Source organism: Rhipicephalus sanguineus, chromosome 5, assembly GCF_013339695.2.
Source record: "Rhipicephalus sanguineus isolate Rsan-2018 chromosome 5, BIME_Rsan_1.4, whole genome shotgun sequence".
In the NCBI taxonomy this organism is placed as follows: Eukaryota; Metazoa; Arthropoda; class Arachnida; order Ixodida; family Ixodidae; genus Rhipicephalus; species Rhipicephalus sanguineus.
The window spans coordinates 192,348,020-192,372,257 of NC_051180.1; the positions used below are offsets into that span (position 1 = coordinate 192,348,020).

Below are 24,238 nucleotides of genomic sequence, written 5' to 3' on the forward strand. Positions count from 1 at the left end.
CGGCTAAAGTGTGCAGAGCTGTGATGAAGTCTGTCATTGGCTCACCTTCGTCTTGTATGCGGCGATTGAAGAGCGCTCTTTCATAGATGATGTTTTTCTTGACGACGAAGTGACTGTCGAAGGCTTCGATGACTTTAACATACTTCTTCGCATTTGCGGCTGTCAGACAAAGTGCCGTGAGGACGTCTTCAGCATTGTCACCCATGATGTAGATCAATGAGTTGATTTGATCAGTGTCTGGTTGGTGATGAAGACCACTGGCGGTTCGGAAACGCTCCCACCTTCGCTTCCAGGCACTCCATTGGTCGGCGATGAAGCTGAAAGCTTGAGGGGGTTGGAGTTGGATGCGCTGATCGCTTTGAGTTCCTGATTCAGTCATGGCTGGAGGTTTTGATGAGCACTCACTTGGTGACGTGAGGTATCGTAGCTCAAACTTCTGACACCATGTTCTATAGTGATGCGCTGATGAGTTGAATTATAAAACTGGTTTATTAAAACTCTAATGCTACATGACTGGGCGATACCCTATATGCGTCGTACCGCGATGCGTGTCGAGCGTCCAAAAAGATCACGCGCCTCCCGGATACCTGAAGCCCGTGCCACCTGAGACCTGAGCCGCGTCGCTCTCTCCACATACCGTACCGTCCGGCGCATAGCAACCGTAGGGCATGCATCTTCGAGGCCGTTCGCTGTTTCGGTTGAGCGTCAGAGATGGCGCTTGATGACTCCCGACACTAGCCCGACACTACACTGAGTAGATATAAAGATCCTGATCGCGTTAAGGTTGCCGACGTGCCCGTTATTAGCTGCCATCAAACACTTTCACGCCAGCAAAGCCATGACAGCACTCTCGTCGAAGTCAAAATGATTAGTAGACCAATGTCCACATTTCCCAAAAAGCAGATGGCCTTTTTCGGCACATTGTGGTGTCGGCGTCACCGTGAGTTGAAGAGAGCAAGTACCTTGACGAACTCGTTCGGCTAAGGCGGTCAAGGCTTTCGTGTTTAGTACTTCTCTAAACAACACTTTACTCGTCAGTACATTTAAAAAGACTTTGCTGTATATACAACCCGTGAGCACTGCTAGTTGAACAAAGTCAGCGTTGTACCGGACTCCACCTAACAATAACGACATCCCCACTAAGATTTGCAGCACATGTCAAACGGCCCGTTTGCCAGTTAACTTTCTTTACGCGGTGCTTCCATATTAAATGGCTGCTGACCTTTGCTCACGTTGAATGACCTTGTAAAGCAGCGTTTGAACCAGCAGTACAAACTTCAATAATGCATGTTGCTGGGCGAGTCGGTCGTACATCATGAAACAAGGTGCTGCGCGAAGTAAACACGGACAAGGAGCTGCGCGAAGTAAACACGTCTTCGTTCACTTCCTTGTCCGTGTTTACTTCGCGCAGCACCTTGTTTGATGATGTACAAACTTCCTTTAGGCCCATCGGCCAACCAGCAAACCCGCCAGAACAGATTAACATTATGTTCGAGTCAAGCACCACTGGATCGGATTGGATGAAGATGCCTCTTCCAACATTAGGTTGCCAATGCGGGCTTCGTTCCGCGCTAAAACCCGGCTAAAACTAGCACAACCGAAAAAGTCTTGCGGTTACCTGGGGCGCAATTTCGACGAATATCGCGGTTTCGGCACAGCTCGGCGCAGAAAAACGAAATTGTATCAAAATGGTGCAATTGGCGCAGCTGTTGCATCCCTGCTATAAGGATTTCGCGCTTGTCGGCTACACCCTGTTATCTCCGCATGCACAGTCGTACACGCACAAAAAAGAAGTGAAATCACTTGATTGCGTACCATATATAGTCACTCGAGACAACGAAGAAAGGGTGGCAACTCCATGGCAGCGTGGGAAACAATTCATAAGTGATATTACTCGTATATGGAACAATCGAGAGTGCGTACCGTAATGATGTCACGTGAATCACTGTTGTGGCACCACGAAGTGCGCCAAAAAGGCGAGAAACGCCAAGAAAGAATAACGTGCTCAATTTTGTATTTTCAGAGCTTGTTTTGGGGCCCTTTAAAAAGACAGGGCGTGCAGACACGGACACAAGAGAGTAGTCAAGGCAGCACAAACGCCGCTACCAACTGAAAAATCGCACAGCTGCGGAAAAGAAGGTAGACACTTATCTGCAGATTCCCAGGCAAGAGGCGATACCAATCAAACAGGTGCACATGTTGGCCTACGTCAGAGATAACTGTTCACTCTCTTGACTTCTCTCTTGTGCCCATGTGTGCACGTCCTGTGTTTTTAACATGAATATCTACCAACTAGCTCAGCTATCTGTTATTCTAAGTTTTCATTGTCTTTACTGCTATATTTATTTATCGATTTACTCGAGTAAAAATGAAAGTAAAAAAGTGTACTAACGCATCGATATGTATTACTTATTTATTTTATTTATCTACGCAGAGTGTGCTAGGTCCAAGGCTCCACGAATATGTTACACAGCGACTTGCGTCGTCGCCCTTTAAAGGAGTACTGACATGAATTTTAAAATTTTTCGGATTGTTGCTCTAAATAAAAATACTGGTGTCGAGAAACCTAGAACGAGTATTGTGGTGGCTGGGAATGCATCGTATATATTCTAATTACCGCTACCTTAAAAAGACACTTTCGGTTTCGATATCGAGAGGGCGGATTCTCAGTGACGTTTCAAGGCAGTGTGACGTCATGGAGATACAGAAACTCGCGAAGTACTAGCGGCAAATTCGTCATCTGCTCGTAGTGCACATAACAACGATGAGTGAATTGTCGTCCAGTGACCCTGACAGTGATTTCTACGATTTAGGCTGCATGCAGGATGCAGAACTCGCAAACTCGGGCGAACTGTCTTGACTCGTCGGGATAATGTCCATTGCAGTGAGGCTGGCTTGCAGATGCTCAGCGACGTAAACTTCAAAGTCAAATTAAAATATTTTATACGTGTTCTCCGACTCCGGTGTGCGGACAGCGTTACCAGTGCATACAGGGGAAACGAAAAATGTCCCTTTTTCGATATCTCAAAATCGTGTCAGTACTCCTTTAAGGCTGCAGGACGCCGCAGAGTTGAGGTGCAGGCAATACTCCTGAGACTTCTGAAGGAGAGAAAGATGCAACTTCCGGAGAGCTATTCTCGATGTGTCCATCTAAAGGAGATATCCACAGTCCATTTCACCAGGGAGCATTCCATTACTCGAAAAAGCACTGAGCCGTGATGTCTGTAGTGTACAGAAGTACCGCCAGATGGCAGCACGGCATGTACTGCTTTCTGTAATAAGGGCTGCCAATAAACCTGACGTCACCTGTCCGCCCGGAGACTCGGCTGTCGTGTCACTTACTCGCCCGATGCGCTCGACATGGTGTCAGAAGTGGGCGGGATTCATCTTCGCTGATCCCGTGCTTGCATCCTCGTGACACAGCCCTGCCGCCGCCGCCGCCGCTCTGCCATGACGACTACCGGGGTTGAGGGCTCCGCCGGGATGACGGCCGCTCCGTTATTGCAAGGCATGGCCCCGCGGCGTCCACCGTCGCCGTTCGACTTCGACAACGCCAGCTCATGGCCTACATGGCTACGGCAGTTCGGGGACTTCTCGTTCGCTACCGGACTTTACGTCGCTCCGGCAGAGGTACAAGTGCGCGCCATGCTTTACTGTATGGGCCCGCAAGCCAGGGTTGTCCTCGCGTCGACCACGCTAGGCGAGGCAGATATGAAAGACGTCGCCGCCGTGAAGAAGGCTTTCACCGACCACTTTGTGCACCCGCCGAACGAGCTGTACGAGCCGGCGCGCTTCCACCGCCGCACGCAGCAACCAGGTGAAATGGCCGACGCATTTTTTATGGCGCTCTGGACAATGGTCAAGTCCTGCAACTATCCGTCGCCCGACGTCGAAGAGCGGCTCGTCCGAGACTGTTTTCTGGTGGGCCTGGTCGACCGCGAACTCTAGGACAAGCTCTGTCGGAACCCGAAAATGACGCTACACGAAGCGCTGACGTACGTTCGTCAGCACGAAGACACAGGTAACGAGCGCAGAGTTCGTGACTTGGCAGAGGCATCTTCGTTCGCCATCGACGCCGCTCGCCTTCGCAAGGGAAAGCAAGCGCTAGCTGATAAGACAACACAACAGCTGTGCCCATTCTGCGGACGAGCGTCACACCCTCGCGCCGACTGTCCCGCTCGCAGTGCGTCGTGCAACTTTTGTTGCAAGAATGGCCATTTCGAAAACGTGTGCCGCAAAATGAAGCGCGTAAACGGAAAGCACACACGGAAGCTTTTGGCCAGCTCCATCGAGTTGCATGCAGTTGCGGCAGAGCCCCCGAATGCGAAGTTCGTCGAGGTACTCGTCGATGGCTGCCCACTTTCCTTCAAGGTGGATTCCGGCGCCGAAGTTTCAGTTGTACCCAGTACGTTTTCCGGCGTCCCGTCGAAGCTTCAAGACCCCAAGAGCGAGCTGAAAGGCCCAGGCAACAACATCCTGCCGGTCATATGCACTTACGTTGCTACCCTGTCGTGGCACGGTAAGTCAACCAAGCAGCTTCTCTACATCCTAGCAACCAAGACGGTCCCGCTGCTAGGCTTCCCGGCAGTCCAAGCCTTGGGCGTCTGCACGTTTGTCGAAAAAGTCGCGAGCACTTCAAAGCCCACGGGCGACTTTTGTTTCGATTCCAGTCTCTTTCGAGGACTTGAGACGCTCCCCGAAGCCTACACTATCAGGCTGCAACCCAATGCTACGCCTTTCTCATTGAGCATACCCCGGCGCATTCCACTCCCTCTCCGCGATGTTGTCAAGACTGAGCTAGACAAGCTAGAAGCGGAGGGCGTGATTCGTCGAGTGGACACACCCACTGACTGGTGTGCTGGGCTCGTTGTCCCCAAGGTCTCGGGCGGCTATCGGCTGTGCGTGGACTTGACTCGCCTCAATAAGGTAATTCTTCGAGAGCGTCACCTGCTCCCTACAGTGGAACAATGCCTCGGATTGCTTGGAGAGGCTGCAGTTTTCTCCAACCTAGACGCCACGTCAAGCTTCCACCAGGTCAAGCTGTCCCCCGAGTCCCAAGAATTGACCACATTTATAACCCCGTTTGGACGCTATTGTTTTCTCTAGCTGCCGTTTGGAATCACGTCTGCACCGGAATACTTCCAGCGGCAGATGTCCCGGATCCTCAAAGGCCAAGCGGGTGTGGTGAACATGATTGACGACATCCTCGTCTTTGGGAAGACACGCTCCGAGCATGACTGCCATCTCCGACAAGTCATGGGCCAGCTGGCAAAGGCAGGAGTCACACTCAACCGCAAGAAATGCTCGTTTGAGACTTCAATTGTCAAGTCCCTTGGCGTCGTGGTTAGCGCGGAAGGAATTTCTCCAGGCCCAGACAAGGTTGCAGCGATCCGAGCCATGCATCCACCCGAAGATGTCGCAGGGGTCCGTCGCCTGCTAGGCCTCGTGAACCACATCGGATGCTTCTTACCACACGTTTCGGAGGTGACTGAGCCGATCCAAGCACTGCTGCTCAAGAAGTCTGCCTGGACTTGGGGCCCGGCGCAGCAGTCTGCCTTCTCCGAACTGAAAAAGCTACTGTGCTCAGACCTCTGCGTGGCTCGCTACAACACCACGTACAAGACCACGATCTCAGCTGACGCCAGCTCCTATGGTCTCGGGGCAGTACTTCTCCAAGAACAGCCGTCCGGTGAGCGTCGAGCCGTCGCCTTCGCATCGCGCTCCCTCACATGCACCGAACGCCGGTACAGCCAAACAGAAAAAGAAGCTTTGGCGGCCGGCTGAGCGGTGCAAAGGTTCGAGGAATACGTCCGTGGACTCCAGTTCTTCCTCGAGACGGACCATCAACCGCTAGTGGAGCTCTTGGGTTCCATGGATGTTGGCCTACTGCACCACGGATCCAGCGGTTTCGCTTGAAGCTCATGCGTTTCCAGTACCAAGCACTCTACGTACCGGGGAAGCTGCTGGCAACAGCCAATACGCTTTCGCGCGCACCGCTGGACTCCCCTTCATCCAACCGGGTGAATCAAGTAGAGCTCTCTGCCCAAGATGTCGTCCGCTCCTTCCCAGACATCGTCTCGTCGCAGCTCGAGCACCTGCGCCAGGCCCAGGCCAATGATGGCAAGTGCAGCCTGCTGCTTCAGTACTGTGCCAACGGCTGGCCTCGGCAGTCCCACTAGCCTCTCCATGTGAAGAAGTACTGGCAGTACCAAGGAGACCTCAGCGTCTGCGAGGGACTGCTTCTGCGCATCCTTAAGCCGTCTGCCCTTCAGCGCCACATGCTCGAGCTTCTCCATGACGGGCATCAAGGCATCAACCGATGCAAAGCTTTAGCTCGGGAATCAGTCTGGTGGCCGGGCATCAACAACCAGATAGAAACACTGGTGTCTAAGTGCCACACATGTGCCAAAAGCAGGGTGCAGCGCTCGGAGCCCATGCTGCCCTCAACCACTCCAAGTCGACCCTGGGAAGAGGTCGGCATCGATCTTTTTCATCTCAACGGCTAAGACTTCGTCCTTCTGGTAGATTACCGGTCACGCTTCCCGGAAGTCATCAGTCTACGTTCAACCACAGAACTTGCAGTCATCAACGCCATCAAGAGCGTTTTCGCACCCCATGGCATTCCGAGACTGGTGCGCAGCGACAACGGCCCTCAGTTTGCTGCGAAAGAGTTCTCCGCCTTTGCCAAGTCCTACGGCTTCTGCCACGTCACCAGCAGCCCCCATTTTCCACAGTCAAATGGGCAGGTGGAACGGATGGTAAGGACAGTCAAAGACCTGTTGCGGAAGGCGGATGATCCCTACCTGGCACTTTTGGCATACCGAGACACACCTGGGGTAAATGGAGTGAGTCCTGCTCAGCTGCTCATGGGTAGGCGCCTACAGGCCTGGCTGCCGAAGACGTCGCACCTGCTGGGGCCAGCCTGGCCTCCTTCGGTCACAACCACTCAATGGCACCAAGACAACCGGAGGCGCCAAGCGTCAGACTTCAACCGAAGGCATGCAGCTCACACCTTCCGGCCTCTTCAGGCCGGAGAGCGGGTCTGGGTGCGAGATGTCAACTCCCCAGCAACCGTCTTAGGGCCAGCTCAACGCCCGCGCTCTTACATGGTGGAGACTCCAACAGGTGTACTTCAGCGTAACCGGATGCACCTGGTGCCAACGACGGGAACCCCCACTGCCAACCCTTCTGGAACCCCAGTGGCAGATCAGCCCAAGACGACTACAACACCTGGAGCTGACCAAGCAGCACAAGACCAGCAAACTGCGTCGCCTCGGGAAAGCACCTCCACTGCAGAGGAACCCCAGGGTTCTGCTTCCACGCCACGCGTCTCACGGTTACGGTATGGCAGGAGGATCCGCAGGCCGGAAAGACTCAACCTGTGAACATTGTTTTGTTTCGGACCATGAGTTCTAGTGCGGGTGCATGTGTTTTGTTAAAGTTTACCGTGGGGGAGATGTAGTATACAGCAGTACTGCCAGATGGCAGCATGGCATGTACTGCTTTCTGTAATAAGGGCTGCCAATAAACCTGACGTCACTTGTCCACCCGGAGACTCGGCTGTTGTGTCACTTACTCGCCCGATGTGCTCGACAATGTCACCTCGCAATTGACCACGTCAACACACCAACCCACCAGCAGCTTCCCACCATAAGAAGAAAGTGGATGAAATGTACAGAAACAGGAACTTGTCAAGTCTGAACTTGCATATGAATGTGTCCCAGATGTTTGAGAATGATGCACGGAATGCGTACTGACCTTCACAGGTGCGTTACACAGTTGGCCGCATTAAACCCAATTCGAAGGCTAGTACGATTAGAGTTTATGCACGGCCTCCGAGATGTGCACACAAAAGTGGATCTCTGGGGACTGCGTTTGGTGCCTTAAAGCGTATTACGTCCCTCACTAATAATAATAATAATAATAATAATAATAATAATAATAATAATAATAATAATAGTAATAATAATAATAATAATAATAATAATAATAATAATAATATTATTATTATTATTATTATTATTATTATTATCTGGGGTTTTAAGTTTCAAAATTACGATATGATTATGACAGACTCCTTAGAGGACAGCTCCGGAAATTTTGATCATCTGGCGCCCCTTAATGTCCACTGACATCGCACAATACCCGGGCCTCTAGCATTCTGCTTGCATTGAAATGCGACCGCTGTAGCCGGAATAGAGCTCGAGACCTCGGGTCAGCAGCCAAGCACTATAACCACTGCTCCACTACGGCGGACCATTCCGTCCCTCTCATTTGTGTCAAGAGTTGTGAGAGCTTCGTGACGTCAAAATGACGTTACGAAAGAAGAACTGGAAACAGACGGTACGCTGCGAACTCCAGTCAATCAGTGGCAGAATAACTCCCCAGCTAGAAGTGTTCACTGGCATGCTGGGAATTGTGACCAGAGCACGAGGGGGAGCGGCGTCGGAGGAGGTTGGCTCGTGGACGCTAGGTGCACGTGCTCGTCAAATTTTTTTCCAATGTGCCCACCCCAAAAAGGAAACTAAACAGGCGCACGATGGAAATTGTGACACGAACCCCAGGAGGTAGCGGGCTTCATAGGACGTTGGCTTGTGGACGCTAGGCGCGCTCCCTCCTAATTTTTTTTTTCTGTGAAGTGTAAGCGCAAGGTTGGAGATCATTCTGTTCCTCTCATTTGTGTCGGGAGTTGTGAAAGCTTCGGGACATCAAAATGAGAAAAGAACTGGAAACAGGACACGCTGCTCACTGAGATTTCGCCAATCAACGGCGGCTAAAATGAACAGTCCATTACATGGATATATCGAGAATAGCTCCCTCAGGGATGTGTTGTATTATATGCCCAGATTCCCCGTTCATATTAAAAGAAAAGACAAATGGTGGCGCGCCACAATTATGGCGTGCCGTCGGCGGCGGCGCGAGCAAAAACAGGCGGTGGCGCACACCTCTAGCTGTTACTCACTGTCACGGACTGCCATTTTTGCCACCCGGCGTCATTACCAATTAACGAACGCCGCACTCCCCCGCTGACCGGCGGAACCACTTGATCTTAAAAAGATTAGTCTTTAAGAGCCGGGAAGGGCTGAAGGGAGTGTCCTTCGAACGTTCGCCGCCATTTGATATTTTGTACCTGTAACTGCAGCGACGGCAAGGTAATGGAAGGTTGCGATACACTCCGAACAAACTGTAGACTGCAAGATGAACCGACTGATAGCCAAGGAAACTGACCATTCCCACGGGCAAAACTGCAGGTAGGCAAGCTGTAGAAGAGCACCCCAACAGGTCGTCACTCTTGCTCAGTTGAGAATTAGAAAAGGGGTATGGTCAATATATTTTTAGGGCGAAGTTGGTAACAATGAAACACGCATGATTGGGCCCATGTAGAGGTCTCTTTTTCCCCAGGAAGAGAATGGGGGGACACGAAGGATGATTTGAGCACAGATTTTGCCCTGCTAAGCAGTCTAGTTGCTGACCAATATGGTGTAGAGGCAGATAAACAAGTATCCCTTCTAGAAGTTTTTAGTGTGGCTCTGTATCGGCTGGCCACCTAAACTTAGCCGTTTCATTTAGTTGTAACACGGAATTAACGTCTGTGACATAGGCATCGCAACTACAATCTCAAGTTAGCCCAACCTGCCCGAGATCGCCTTCAAGCACTAGCCTCCCGGAAACACCAGCGTTTCAACCCCGCCGACATCGCAGTTGCACCAGAACTCTCTCCGACTTCTCGCATCCGATCGTCGTGGACTCGACACTGCCATTCATCACACGTACACCTTCACCTGTTTATACCCTCGAACTTTTTCATCTGTAGTTCTACTGTTTCCTAATTTTGTGCAGTTTGTGATACTTCTCACTTGTAAGCTCATTTACTGATTTCATATGTATTTTGTTAGTTTGTATTAAGTGCTGCACTAGGTTCCTTGTGCTGCAATATCACTAAAGTAAAGTCTTTTTTTTTTTGCACACATATCTGACCCTTTCACTGTGTCTGCTTGAACACGGAATGACCTGACCTGCCGTCATTCCCGTCGCCGACTTCGCGGTGGCGACGCTAGAGTGGCAGCTTGTAACACTCACTAATAAACCGTGTGCACGTAACAACACAAATAATTTTTTTGTCACTTTACGGAGAGCCAAAAAGCTTTAGACAATTTTTTTAAATAAATAGATTTGTCTGAATAATTTACTTCACCAATAAAAACATACACAGTGGGGGGATGCATTTCGCAAAAAAAAAATTAACCCTCAAAGGGTTAATATTACTCAGCTTCATGAAACTTTGCAGTTCTTCAATTTTAGTGCTGTGAACTAGGCTTGTGCGAATATTCGAGCACTTCAAAAATTCGAACCAAAATTACAGTATTCGATTACAGTATTCGAATTTGGTTCGATTCGAATTTAAATTATCGGAAATTTTGAAGCATCCGGAATGAACTAATAGATGTATATTAGGCTTGTGAGAATAGTAAATTTTAGGTTCAAAGTGAATTCGAAGCGAATACAAATAGTGATTTGGCAAAATAATTTCGAATTGAATTCGAAAAGTATATAGCACACATTATAAAGAAAAAGGAGCATATTTGTCTTGACCCAACTAACCTGCACAATATTTTTTTTAAATCGAAACAAGGCACGTGCAAATGTTATTCTTTTTGGTTCAAAGGGAAGTGGAAGCAACTTCGAATAGTGCCACGTGCATTTCTTATTATCCCTTTTGCTGGGTGATTCCACGAGAGATCGAACATGCCTGTCCGGTCGCAATTTTTGTTTCGCCTGAGTTTTTTAGATGTTATGTGGGCACATTCAAAGTGCACGGAACTGAAAATTTTATTTCCAAGAAACGCTCCCAGCGCGCGAAAAAAATATTTGAAGGTAGCGGCGCGGGCCTCCTGTTTTTGCTCACTGCAATGTTTTCGGATTTCACGGCCGAATTTAGCGCGAACTATAAATGATGTGTCGAAAATTTTTGTTGCTGGTTTTAATACGCATTACTGTGAATTACATCCATGCTTTTTTAATGCCGTCCTCAAAAAGAAGAAAATGTGAAAAAATGGCAAACACAGCCGAAATCAAGAAAGGGTCCTAAGTTTGAGGCGCCTTGGCGCCTTTGCTACTTCAAACAGAAACTTGAAAACAATGTCAACTATAGAAAAGAGCCTTTGCAACATTTATACGGAAGATCTTTTTCCTACGGGCAGCACGAAAAAAGAAAAAAATAGTTAAAGAAGCGAGTTTTTTCAAAAAAGTACATTTTCAAAAAATAAAATAAAAAAAACTCAGGTCTCAATTTTGACGACAATTTTTTATCGAAGAGCGCTTATGTCAGTGAACACACGGTGTTCATATCATATGTCCTCATTTGCTTTGTTTACGAGATATAACTGGCCAAAATGACCCTTCCTGTGTGTGCACACTTCAGTGCGACTGATGGTTGTCATCAGCTTGCATTGTGCGTAAATCTCAGTTTTAATTATTCTGCTGCAGCAAAACCTTGCTCTGGTGGCTTTTCGTCAAGAAAAACGTGTTCTCAGATTTTATTTGGTTCTAGCGTGTGCAAAAGTGGGCTGCTGCCGCCCTCTAAAGGGTGATTCCACGAGAGATCAAACATGCCTGTCCAGTCGATATTCTTGTTTTTCCGGGTTTTTTATACGTTATGTGGGCACATTCAAAGTTCACGGAACCGAAAATTTTATTTCCGAGAAACGCTCCCAGCGTGCCAAAAAATATTTGAAGGTGGCGGCGCGGACCTCCTGTTTTTGTTCACTGCAATGTTTTCGGATTTCACGGCCGAGTTTAACGCGAACTATAAATGATGTGTCGAAATTTTTTTTGTTGGTTTTAATACGCATTACTGTGAATTACGTCCATGCTTTTTTTATGCCGTCCTCAAAAATAAAAAAAATGTGAAAAAAATGGCAAACCCGGTACAAATCAACAAAGTTTGCTAAGTTTGATGAGCCTTGGCGCCTTTCCTATTTCACACAGAAACTTCAAAACAGTGTCAAGTATTTCAAGGAGCCTTTGCAACATTTATGCGGAAGATCGTTTTCCTACAGGCAGCGCAGAATAAGAAGAAAATAGTTAAAGAAGCAAGTTTTTTCAAAAAGTACATTTTCAAAAAATAAAGAAAACAACTCAGGCCTCAATTTTGACGACAATTTTTTGTCGAAGAGCGCTTCTGTCAGTGAAAACACCATGTTAATATGTATGTCCTCATTTGCTTTGTTCACGAGATTTAACGGGCCAAAATTACCCTTGCTGTGTGTGCTCACTTCAGTGCGATTGATAGTTGTCATGAGCTTGCATTGCACGTAAATCTAGTTTTAATTATTTTCCTGCAGTAAAACTTTGCTCTGGTGTCTTGTCGTCAAGAAAAATGTATTCTCAAACTTTAATTGTGTCTAGCGTGTGCGGGGGTGGGCTGCTGCCGCTCTCTAAAGGCTTGACGCGTACGCAGTTTGCAGCTTACAACCTCAACTTGCCCCGCCAGTATTCGCTAATCAAAAGCACGCGAGACACCGCGAACACATGGTTTATGTCACTTTGTCAAAACTCTCCTTGCACACAGAATAAAGCATCTGTATGCAGCGAAGGCCAACTTAATCTGTAACTAAATGCCACAATCAGCAGGCGCACTGTTATACAGTTGTTTTCTCACTGCCTGCTTGCTTCCACTTCCATTACGTGTATTGTACGCTCTAACCATCTTCCCCGTTCGACGCACACTGTGCCTAAACAACATTTGTAAAAAGTTAGCTAAATGATTTCCGAGCAGTTTATTTCACATCCCGCTATCACATGTTATCGGCGTCGCAGGTAACGTCTTCCTATATCATCTCGACCTTTACCTCAGCGTTTCAACAGCCAGAAAACGTGCGGTGCGGCATGATTAAGCCATGAGTGGCCGAAGCTGCCCAATTGATGATGTTTTGTTGCCACTTTACTAAAGTGCTTTCCCACGTCGAGGACAGCAGAGGTCACTGGTGGCGCCATGCAGATGGGCATTACCCTTAGTTTTGACAATGAGTGTGGCCTACAAATTAATTATTACAGCCCAAAGCGGTTAGACACCCTTAGTGATAAAATGTTAAACCGTGAGCAGTTCTGCAAAGGCATTCATGACAGCTGCGCAGATGTGAGATAATTTGTCCGCCTCCGTTCAGTATAAATGTTTCAACTTGCTCTAGGTCTAGCTGTTCACTACACGCGATGCGCGCGGCCCATGACTACGTCCGATTGTTCTGTGCCGATTATTTACGCGTTCACAAAAAGAAGATTGCTGAGGAAAACGTTTTCGTTGCGCAAATTTTTTTCTTTGCTCTTTTTGTTGTTGCCTACCTCCAGAAGCTACTGTCATAGGCTGAGGATCTTCGCGACACCTGCGAAGTCTGCTTGCATTGCTTTACGCTCCTCAAGGAAAACCTGTCTACATCTAACCGCGATGAGGTAGACCAGGCATTCCTTCAGGAAGAAGAAACGATTGATATCTTGAACAGGCACGCCCATCTTCACTCTGATGATTGTAGGCGAGGTTGTAGGCTGCAAACTGTTTACACGTTAGCCATTTAGAGGGCGGCAGCAGCCCACTTTTGCACACGCTAGACACAAATAAAATCCGAGAACACATTTTCCTTGACGAAAAGCCACCAGAGCAACGTTTTGCTGCAGCAGAATAATTAAAACTGAGATTTACGCACAATGCAAGCTAATAACAACCATCAGTCACACTGAGGTGAGCACACACAGCAAGGGTCATTTTGGACAGTTATATCTCGTAAACAAAGCAAATGAGGACATATAATATTAAAACCGTGTGTTCACTGACATAAGCGCTCTTTGATAAAAAATTGCCGTCAAAACTGAGACCGGAGTTTTTTTTATTTTATTTTTTGAAAATGTACTTTTTTGAAAAAACTCGCTTCTTTAACTATTTTTTTCTTTTTTTGTGCTGCCCGTAGAAAAAATCTTCCGTATAAATGTTGCAAAGGCTCTTTTCTATAGTTGACATTGTTTTCAAGTTTCTGTTTGAAGTAGCAAAGGCGCCAAGGCACCTCAAACTTAGGACCCTTTCTTGATTTCGGCCGTGTTTGCCATTTTTTTCACATTTTCTTCTTTTTGAGGACGGCATAAAAAAAGCATGGATGTAATTCACAGCAATGCATATTAAAACCAGCAAAAGAATTGTTCGACACATCATTTATAGTTCGCGCTAAATTCTGCCGTGAAATCCGAAAACATTGCAGTGAGCAAAAACAGGAGGCCCGCGCCGCCACCTTCAAATATTTTTTTCGCGCGCTGGGAGCGTTTCTTGGAAATGAAATTTTCAGTTCCATGCACTATGAATGTGCCCACACAACATATAAAAAACTCAGGCAAAACAAAAATTGCGACCAGACAGGCATGTTCGTTCTCTCGTGGAATCACCCTGCTGTATTTGGTTTTCGCCCACAAAGACTGTCAGCAACGCTCAGCGCAAACCGCGCCTCACTGTTCGAGAAGCTTCGCAATTATTGTAGGTCGTTTTGTTAAGATTGCGCGCGAGACGCGAACACACGAGCTTATTCTAGAGCTTGCGCGACAACCAGCGATAACGCTGGAATATTCGACGGCACATGTATAAATGCCGACACGCTTCACTGCTTGTCAGTTTTATCGACGACCGACGCCCTTTTCGCCGATATCAGTGTACAGCGTGTATTGCTGTAGCTTGAGTTTTCATTTCCCGGCCACAAGTTCCGCCAAATAAAGAGTTTCAGTTTGAACACGATGACTGCTGTCTTCATCGACGTTACGACTCCCCCGTGACAATAGTAGCAGGATTTAACTTTCAGTAAAAGGCCAGTGATAACCTGTAAAATGCATTACATTTTAAAATGTACTTTACTTAGAGCATATAAGCCGGTATAACGAGCTTTAAGTTTAAAAAGTGATGAATTGATGATAGGGTACGTTGATCATTTAACCTTGAAGTCGGGATTCGCAGCAGTGCTAATTTCCCCTGGAAAGGTGTATTCACGGTAGAGCAACCCTGAGCTGCAGTGAAACCACCTTTGCAGGGGGATAGATGCGGTTTATCTATCTTAACACTTTCGTGACCGCGGAAAAATCGGTTGTTTTTGGCTAGCCTAGGAAATATTTTTTCCCTGCCAAGGAATTATAATTGATGCTAAAGTTTAGGGTATCAAATGATAGAGCAAGAATTGGTCTTTCCAACAATATTAATTTCAAACAACGGTTTTATTTGTAATAAAATAAAAAAAATATCAAACAAAGAAAAATACATCAAAAAGAAAGAAAGATTCATGAAAACATCAATGCTACTCTGCAAAGGTTAAACATTAAAAAAAAATCGAAATATACGTTTTGAACGCAAAGCCCTCGTAGAATAATAGTGGAAATATAAGCTCTGTAAGTACAAAGATTATTTACATAAATACAAGAATACAGGCACTAGTGCCTATCATGCCACCGCGCGATGCAGGTTCTCGACACGGTGAAACAAAGGCTGGCTGCGCATGTTTCAGGAAAAAAGATTTTTTTTTCTGTTCAGCTTTCCTAGCATAGTTTGCAGTTCTGGTATTTTTCAATTTTCCTGTGTATTTGTTGAAATGAACAGTGTAGCCTGTTCCAAATCTGCAAAAATCCATAATTGTACTCTCATTTGACCTGTTTCTCGCTCATATACTGCCGAATACCATACCGACCTTCACATTTCACCATTTTCTCATTCACTGAAAGGTTCCGACGGGGTTAAAAGATAGCGCAGAAAAATCGTTCATGTGTTGCAATAGAGAAGACGCGTGGTGAAGATTCTCGTGCGATGCGAAGGTCGTCTTCTTCAGATCAGAGACACTCAAAAAGCCTTGATCCTTTTCCGTGGCATCACTGACGGTAGACGAAGGCCTGGAAACACGTGTCGTCGACCCCAACACCAATGCAAGCGCTGGACTTGAACGATTATCATGTACACATGGAGTGAGACGAACTTGCTCATCTTCTCTTCAGTAACCTCCCTCCATGGATCCGTCCCTCTCACTGTATGTTGGCTTTTCGAAAGTATGCATCCACGCATACTTATCTGTGTGGTTGCATGTCTCTCTGATGACTTCTGCGGTAAAAAACAACATGAAGACGCCGCCGCGCAGCACACCGGAGCGTTGGGTCAAAGTCCGCTCCACGCCGTCTCCGCGAAGAGAACTGCGCTCTTTCTGCAGCCGGTGCCAAATGCTCCTCGCCCGAATGATAATAGCTGTTATGTTTAGAATGCACCGGATACGTTTACATCGACGCGCGGCAGCAATAAAACGACCCGAGGAGAAGACGAAACTTACCGGCGGATAGCTGCTGATGTTCTGGGGAGGTTTCACGCACTTTCGCCGTCCGTACGACTTCGCCTGGCGAATTGAAGTCGTCTTTCGTGTCTGTGCTGCTACCATCATCCAGAGATTCCCGCTCATATTAATCGGAATCCGTCGAAATTCGCCGTTTCTGTGGAGCACCCGCGAGCGGCGTCGACGCGAAGTCTGAAACAACGAGCGCTCAACTACCCGACTGCGAATAAGCTTTAAAAATCTCCCCGCGGTGGAAAAAATAAACTCGCGAACAAAACTGATAAAAAACATGTTATTTTATGCTTTGTATTGCGTTAGCTGTCCAGAACCGCTCAGAGAGTGCCAAAACTTGATCTTGAAGTCATCGATAACATACTATCGATGGGAATAGGCGCGGTCACGAAAGTGTTAAGAAAGCAAATCTTTGGGCAAGTTGGTTATGCATTATGTCACTAACAGCACAAAAAAGGACAAGGGACCAGGAAGACTAACAGCACTCGTCTATGTTTCTTCCTGGTCCCTTGTCCTTTCTTGCGCTGTTAGTCACATAACAGTTTATATATGTTTATTCGTTAACTTTGAATACTTTAAAATTAAGAACAATTTAAATTCATGTCGAAGCAAAATTGAATACTGTAATTTCGTTTGAATATTCGAACTGCTCGAATATTCGCACAAGCCTAGTGTATATTATACCACATGTATCCCCCTGTAAAGGTTGTTTCACTGCAGTGGAGGGGTGCTATACCGCGAATACACCTTTCCAGGGAAAATACGCGCTGCCGCGAATCCCCACTTCAAAGTTAAATGATCAAAGTACCCTCACATCAATTCATCACTTTTTAATCTTCAAGCTTGTTATACCGGCTTATATGCTCTAAGTAAAGGAAATTTTAAAATGTGATGCATTTTACAGGTTATCACTGGCATTTTATCGGAAGTCAAATCCTGCTACTATACAAAGTTGCTTCCACTTCCCTTTGAACCAAAAAGAATGACATTTGCACATGCCTTGTTTCGATTTAAAAAAATATTGTGCAGGTTAGTTGGGTCATGACAAATATGCTGATTTTTCTTTATATGTGATATATACTATTCGAATATTCAATTCGAGATTATTCGACCAAATCACTATTTGCTTCGAACCTAAAATTTACTATTCACACAAGCCTACTGTGAACATAACCTGAAAGTTTCATCCAGATATCTAGAGGAATAGAAGAAGTTGGGTCTCCAAGGTAGCCTCCCCACTTAATTCGGACACATTTTCTGGCCCCATTCCCCGATCCGAATTAATGAGCTGTCATTGTAGCCGGAGCACACTGAACCACAACCATTTTCCAGCGAAGCAGAATATGGCTAGAGCTCTGCGTAGTTTTCCTGTGAGTCAACAAAAATTGTGTGCCACTCATGTTGGGCAAACCTGCCACTCAAAACTGCTCCCTCAAAAATTAAGTGCCAAACACCAATTCAGATCGTTTGCGAAATGCCAAGCACCCGTGCCAAGCCAGACAAGACAATGCATGTTGCAAAAATGTGGCAAAAAGACATAAGTACCATGCTGCTGAGATGGGACACTATAAAAGAAGCATATACTAAATTCAAAAGGAACTTCCTGAGGGTTCAACGTGGGCTTGTTGGTTAGTCATTTGAAAGGCTTTTGGTGTAGCGCGAAAGCAAACGCGGACACGAGAAGGCACACAGGAACACCACACAGCACTACTAGCAACAACGTGTTTCTTTTCAAGAACCAGACCACTTATATACCATCAAAATCAGGCAGACAGCTGAACACGTGGGATCACTCAGATAATGCGTAAAAAACCACTTCACAAAGCAAAATCATGGCAGGATAAAACTGCAAATCACCGCTTGCGCAAGAACCCCAACTCTCTAGGTGACAATGTTATCGATGGCTTGCTCACACACAACGCACCAAGCGCATTGATAAGCTCGGCTTCAATCTCGGCAAGCTCGGCTTACAGGACAGGTTATCTCTTCTTTATGTTGACCAACAATGACGGTGTTATGAAACAATGGTCGGCAACCGCATGCATGCACATCCTGGACAAACTGTGCAGATTTAGTTGCAGGGTGTGTGACTGGCTATGGTTCAAAGTTGTCTGTCCGCGTCGTGCTAAATCGCATTGCTTGGTCATGCACCTTCACAGAGTGGAATGGCTTCTCTTTTTGTTTTTTCAAATACACTCACCTATGTAGTCACCGGCTAGGAAACGCAGGGCAGAGGAGACCATGTCAGGCCAGCTGTCACGACGTCCAAACCACTCGACCTGCTGGGCACCTGAGGAGTGGCTCCAGGCCTTGACACGCTCCTCCAGCTGCAGCACATGTCATCAAAGGAGACTTCATAAATACAGAGGGATCCTGCACTTGGTAACGTCACAATGATCAATCTAGATGCAGTTAAGTTCATAAACCCAATGTGGTTGACGTATCATCCAACACGAAAGGGATCGTGAAATAGTTCGATATATAGATAACTTGAAATCAGGGTGTCTACCGAGTTGACATTTCTAAATTCCCTGAGATTTCCAGGTTTTCCCTGAGTGTTCTTGCTAAAATTCCCTGAGTGAAACAGAACTTTGCTTTATGTCAAGATGGGCCGAGACCATGTCGCTCGATGATGTCACTCTCTAGTATGCACGTTAAAAAATAAAAACGACTTAATCCCATTTGAATAATACCGGGAACAGTTAAGCCTCAATATACCGAAGTTGAAAAAAGCGGCAACTTACTTCGTTATATCGAAACTTCCTTAAACTGAAATTTGACCTTTCCTGCAAGGCATAGTTACCGAAGGATTAATATTAAACTGAAAATGCTACAAGAATGCTCGACTAAATACATTAAAGGTAAACATTCGGCAGAAGTCTGCCTGGTTGGGTGAAAGACTAAAGGCAAAAGGAGAAATCTCCAACCAGAAGGTTTATTTTAAAAAACCCGACGTTTCGAAGCCTGACCGGCTTCTTCTTCAGGGGTGAGATGGCCCGAGGTGCACGGCGCTTATATGCGCTTTCTTGCCGACAGTTGCCGCAAGCCTTGACAATAGAGGGGGGGGTTGCCGCAAGCCTTGACAATAGAGGGGGGGCAAGGTCCCCGTGGTGCGGTTGATGTTTTCCGCTGTATTCTGTATATGCCACGACTCGAGGAGAAGCCGCCGGCGTCAACAGCTTTCCTGTTCCAGGATCACCGCATCGTCAGGACTAATGCGGTGGTCACAACAGCGATAGGAGTGCAGTAGCGGAACACTGCGAAAAATGTGACTACCGCATTAGTCCTGACGATGCGGTGATCCTGGAACAGGAAAGCTGTTGGCGCCGGCGGCTTCTCCTCGAGTCGTGGCATATACAGAATACAGCGGAAAACATCAACCGCACCACGGGGACCTTGCCCCCCCTCTATTGTCAAGGCTTGCGGCAACTGTCGGCAAGAAAGCGCATATAAGCGCCGTGCACCTCGGGCCATCTCACCCCTGAAGAAGAAGCCGGTCAGGCTTCGAAACGTCGGGTTTTTTAAAATAAACCTTCTGGTTGGAGATTTCTCCTTTTGCCTTTCCACTAAATACAACATAAAAAAACTTTTTTTTTATTTTTTGCCTGAAAAAAATCAATTTTGTTGAGCCTGAGGGGCAGCAATCACAGTCAGATGCCTTGCCAGAGTGTCACGTGTGAAGACGAAACAAATGCGGGTTTCACGCACTGTGGAATTGAGCTTATTCTGCTGCTGCAGGTTGTTGTTAAATCCTCGCGCGTTGCCAAAAGCAGTGCGACGCCTTTGCTATCATGTTGCCCAGCCGAACCATTTGCTCTCCACGAACGCGCAACATCAAAAACCGTCGCATATTAGAAAAAAAGAGTCGCAGTTCTACACTGAGAGCGAAATAGTGAATGCGATAGCAACAAAGAGGAATTTTATACGAATATAGGCTAGCAGCTTACTCTTCCAGGAAACGCAGCTGCTGCAGTAAGACAGGTGACCTATGTATGTATGGCTCAGGGGCGGATCCAGGTGATTACATTGGGGGGCGGGGGTTCATCATCCAATCGGGTAGGGGGAAGGAGTACAAAGGCTGACGCCACCGCCTCCGCAGTGCATTTTAGGGGGGGGTCACGCAGATTTACAACAGCCCAGAGGGGATTATGGCAGTGCCTAAGCAGCCTTTGTTAGAAATGTGCACAGGGAAGCAGGAAAGGGTAGAGCGATGAGGAGAGAGGTAGAGAGCAGGAAAAAGATTCTCTTTACCCCTTTAGCACAGTGGTAGGCAAAGCAACCTGACAAATGGGGCAAACTCAACAGGCAGCCTGACAAAAGGAGGTGGACAACAAGCAGTGAAGGGAGGAGGTGGGGGCTGGCTATGGGAAGGGGGGGGGGGGGATCGCCGCTACCGCCCCCCCCTCTCTGGATCCGCCACTGCTATGGCTTCACGGAAGTTTTACAATTAGAGCACCACACCTACAAAGGTATGAGCCATCTGCTGATCCCCTCTAAAGATACCGTGGCACACGCGACCACACCTGCTGGTACAAAGTACGCATTTCCTGTCAGACTCACGCAGCCCCCCCCCCCCCACACACACACACAAACACACACCTTCCCAACCCTGCGGTTCCTATCTCCATGTGCCCATCGTGCGAAGGAGGCGGTCGGCTCGTTCAATCTCTGCTTAAGCCCTGTTCATCGGCAGCGCTCGCGCACTTTCACTCGCATATGGAGCATATGACGCGCGGGGTGATGTAATCGCGATTTGGCCTTGATAAGGAAGATCATGGCAAAGGCAAAAAATTCGCCTGGAGTGTCTATATAATTGCTATCACAAAAAAAAAAGAACTAAATAGCCGTGTGCTAAGATCGCACGAAAGCACGGCAACAGCCTGAATTACGGCACATCCAATAATGGTGGACACGTTACTGTTTTCAGACGTCGGGCGCCGAAGCGAGCAAGTGGGAGCCATGTCGGTGTCGCGAATTTCGGTCGCCGCTATGCCTTGGCTCTGAAAACTTTTGTAATTCAGCTTTGTAGCAAAATATCCACGTGGTGTGGCTGGTAATTGCGAGCTGCAGCCCCAAAAAATATCGGTCGACTGCCTAAAACTTGTTTCAGCAGTGCCCTCACACGAAAAAAAAAGAAAAAAGTTTTTACTTGCTGTGAATGGGCCTGTTAGTTAGGCTCGCTCTCGCCGGGAAATTTATTCTATGCTTCACAGAGTCCTAAATAGCATCTTTAAAGCTCGGGATAAGAGCGAGTGAGCTCTCCGATAACCGCCAACAAGCATCGTCGTCCTTTTTCTCATTGATCGGGAAGGCTTCCAAGATACCAGCCTTGTCGACGACATCCGCTTCTTGAACGATATCGATCGCAGCTCGTTACATCTATACTGCTACCGCTTCTACAACTAATCATGCTTGTTACTTGACACGTGGCGATAACAAAAACACTATATCGGGCGCAAACGCACAGCACGCGCGACTAAGAATACAGAATTACACCACGTAGTCACAGAACAACCTGACAACATTGCACGATACGATGTGTCGTGGTTCCTCGTTCCCTCATGCCATGCTGTAGAAAAAGAAGAAGACGATGAGGTTCGAATGGGCGCTCTGTGTCTGCATCAGTCTCTCGCATTTTAGGGGCGAAGCTCCTTATAGCGGCACCCGTTCGTACCGTAGTAGTGTGTAACCAGTCTTGAAAACGGAGGGGGCGTGCACACATGAAGGCTCGCTAAAGACAATGCGCTGCGACAGTACGTGATATGTATCGCCCTCTCCTCTCCTACGCTTCCCCCCCCCCCCCTATATTGCCTCGTGGTGCAGCGGCGCCGACGCAGGCAGCGTCTTGATTGAAAAAACCGACCGCTCGCGCTGCACAACCGTTCACTGACCACCCCGTATATATAGGCACTGGATTTCGACCTCGCAAGGTAGTGCGTGTGTGCGATTTCTCCTGTGCGTGATTAAACAATGAAAATTCACAGCGTACATGTAAAATTAAAGTGAGCTGCAAGTCGTCATAACTCTCATCGAACCTTTAGTATAAACGCGCCCGATCTCACGTCGGTGATGATGTACTGGGTAGAATTCACGGAAGATTCACGGTTTACCGATGAACCTCCGCAGCTTCGCCCACTCATCATCATTCACTCTGTGGATATGCTGTGTTTTTTAATATTATTTTTGGTGCCGAAACCTGGGAATTGACCAGGGACCTTTAGATCCAGGGATCCATTCATGGCGCTCCAAATGTCTTGCAAGTCTCGCGATGCTTTCTTGAATGTCAGGGTGTTGTCAGAGTAAATAGTAAGAGGAATTCCTCTGCGTGATAGAAATCTGCGAAACGCAAGGAGGAAAACCGCTGATGACAGGCCACTCGTCAGTTCAAAGTTTACCGCTCTGGTACTCGCACAAGTGAAAAGCAATACGAAAGTCTTCGCGGTGCCAGACTTCGGCTTCCTTTGCTTAACGTAAAGCGGGCCTGCAAAATCTATGCCGACCACTTCAAACGGTCGACACATTCCGATTCTGTCTACGGGTACAGGCTCATACTTGACCTCAGTACGTTTTGCACTGTATCTTTTGCACAAAAAACAGGCGTTGATGACTTTTTTGGCCTCTTGCCTAGCTTGTATCACCCAAAATCATTGTCGCACTTCCATCATTGTGCTTGACACATTACCATGTAAAACACGGCAGTGCGCCTCTGTCACAATTAATCTCGTGAACTCATGTTTACATGGCAGAATGACAGGATGCTTTTCTTGGTAAGTACCGTCCAACTCTTGAAGCCTTCCGCCAAGGCGAAGTTCTCCTTTGGGACCAAAGAATGGATCTAGATCTCTCAGCGCAGAATCCTTGTTAGCGGCTTTTCCGCGCGTCAACTGGCAAATGTCTTCTATAAACACCTCTTTCTGCACTCCATGGATCCATAATTCTTCGGCGTTCCTCATTTCTGCTGCGCAAATTTTGCCTTGAGTGGTTTTTTGCACACACGCATTAGCTGGATTATCTCTTACTTCACCGCTCAGCAGAAGGCGGGGAGACCATCGAGGTGCGCCCTTCCCCGCAGCCGCAGCAGCCGTTCGATTTGAAAAAATCCGTCCACAAAATATCGAGCCAGCGCTACCGTGACTTTTGTTGCTTTTCAATAAAGTTACTGTGGATTTTCCCTGATGGGAGCACCATTTCCCTGAGTTTTCCTAGAATATTTCCAGACTACCCAAAATCCCTGAGAATTCCCGGTTTTCCCGGTCGGTAGACACCCTGGAAATACAAAATATGCATATCTGATATGGGTGTGCGAATATTTCAACTTCCGAATATTTTTCTAATAGTGTTTGCTAGTCGATTCGATTCGCACCGGAATATAACTCTTCGAAGTATTTGAACTTGTGGAAAATTAATATTCATTGGCTTGAAATAAAATCACAGCGCTTCCAAAATGATGCGTGTAAACTCAATTATCCTCACAAACATCGACCTACTGAAAGGGTTAAAGGCCAACTTCAGCGATTTTTTGATCACGTCAAAGTAATGGTGCTTTTATGTTCCTGAGACGCTCCTGTCACGAGTCTGATAGCAGAAATACTCTGCAAATTGGACAACAATTTTAAATAGGCAAAAAATCGCAACACCGAAACCCAACTGAGCAGTACTGTGCGACGTATAAGTAGGATAAGACCGAAAATTGTGCAAGGCATGCCGGTCCCACCAGCGTGTAGTACGAACGCTGCGAAGAGCAGACACCCAGGGGAAAGATGATCCCGTCGCAGCAGCCGTACCATGTCTGTCCGTGCTACGTGCACAGGCTCCTTGGAACTGTCAGAAAATGACAGGTGCAATTCGGATGCATTTGCAGTAGTGATGCAGAACCATTGGTAAATTGACTA

At 47.2% G+C, this 24,238-nt stretch overlaps 1 protein-coding gene across 2 annotated transcripts in view; it reads right to left on the reverse strand.

The window, feature by feature from the left end:
* Positions 1-24,238, reverse strand: part of LOC119395155 (nuclear factor related to kappa-B-binding protein) — a 755,896-nt gene that overhangs the window by 325,479 nt on the left and 406,179 nt on the right. For both annotated transcript variants that reach the window (XM_037662442.2, XM_049415825.1), the window contains exon 11: positions 18,547-18,673. In XM_037662442.2, the coding sequence (XP_037518370.2) occupies positions 18,547-18,673 (127 nt within the window). The remainder of the gene's footprint in view (positions 1-18,546; positions 18,674-24,238) is intronic.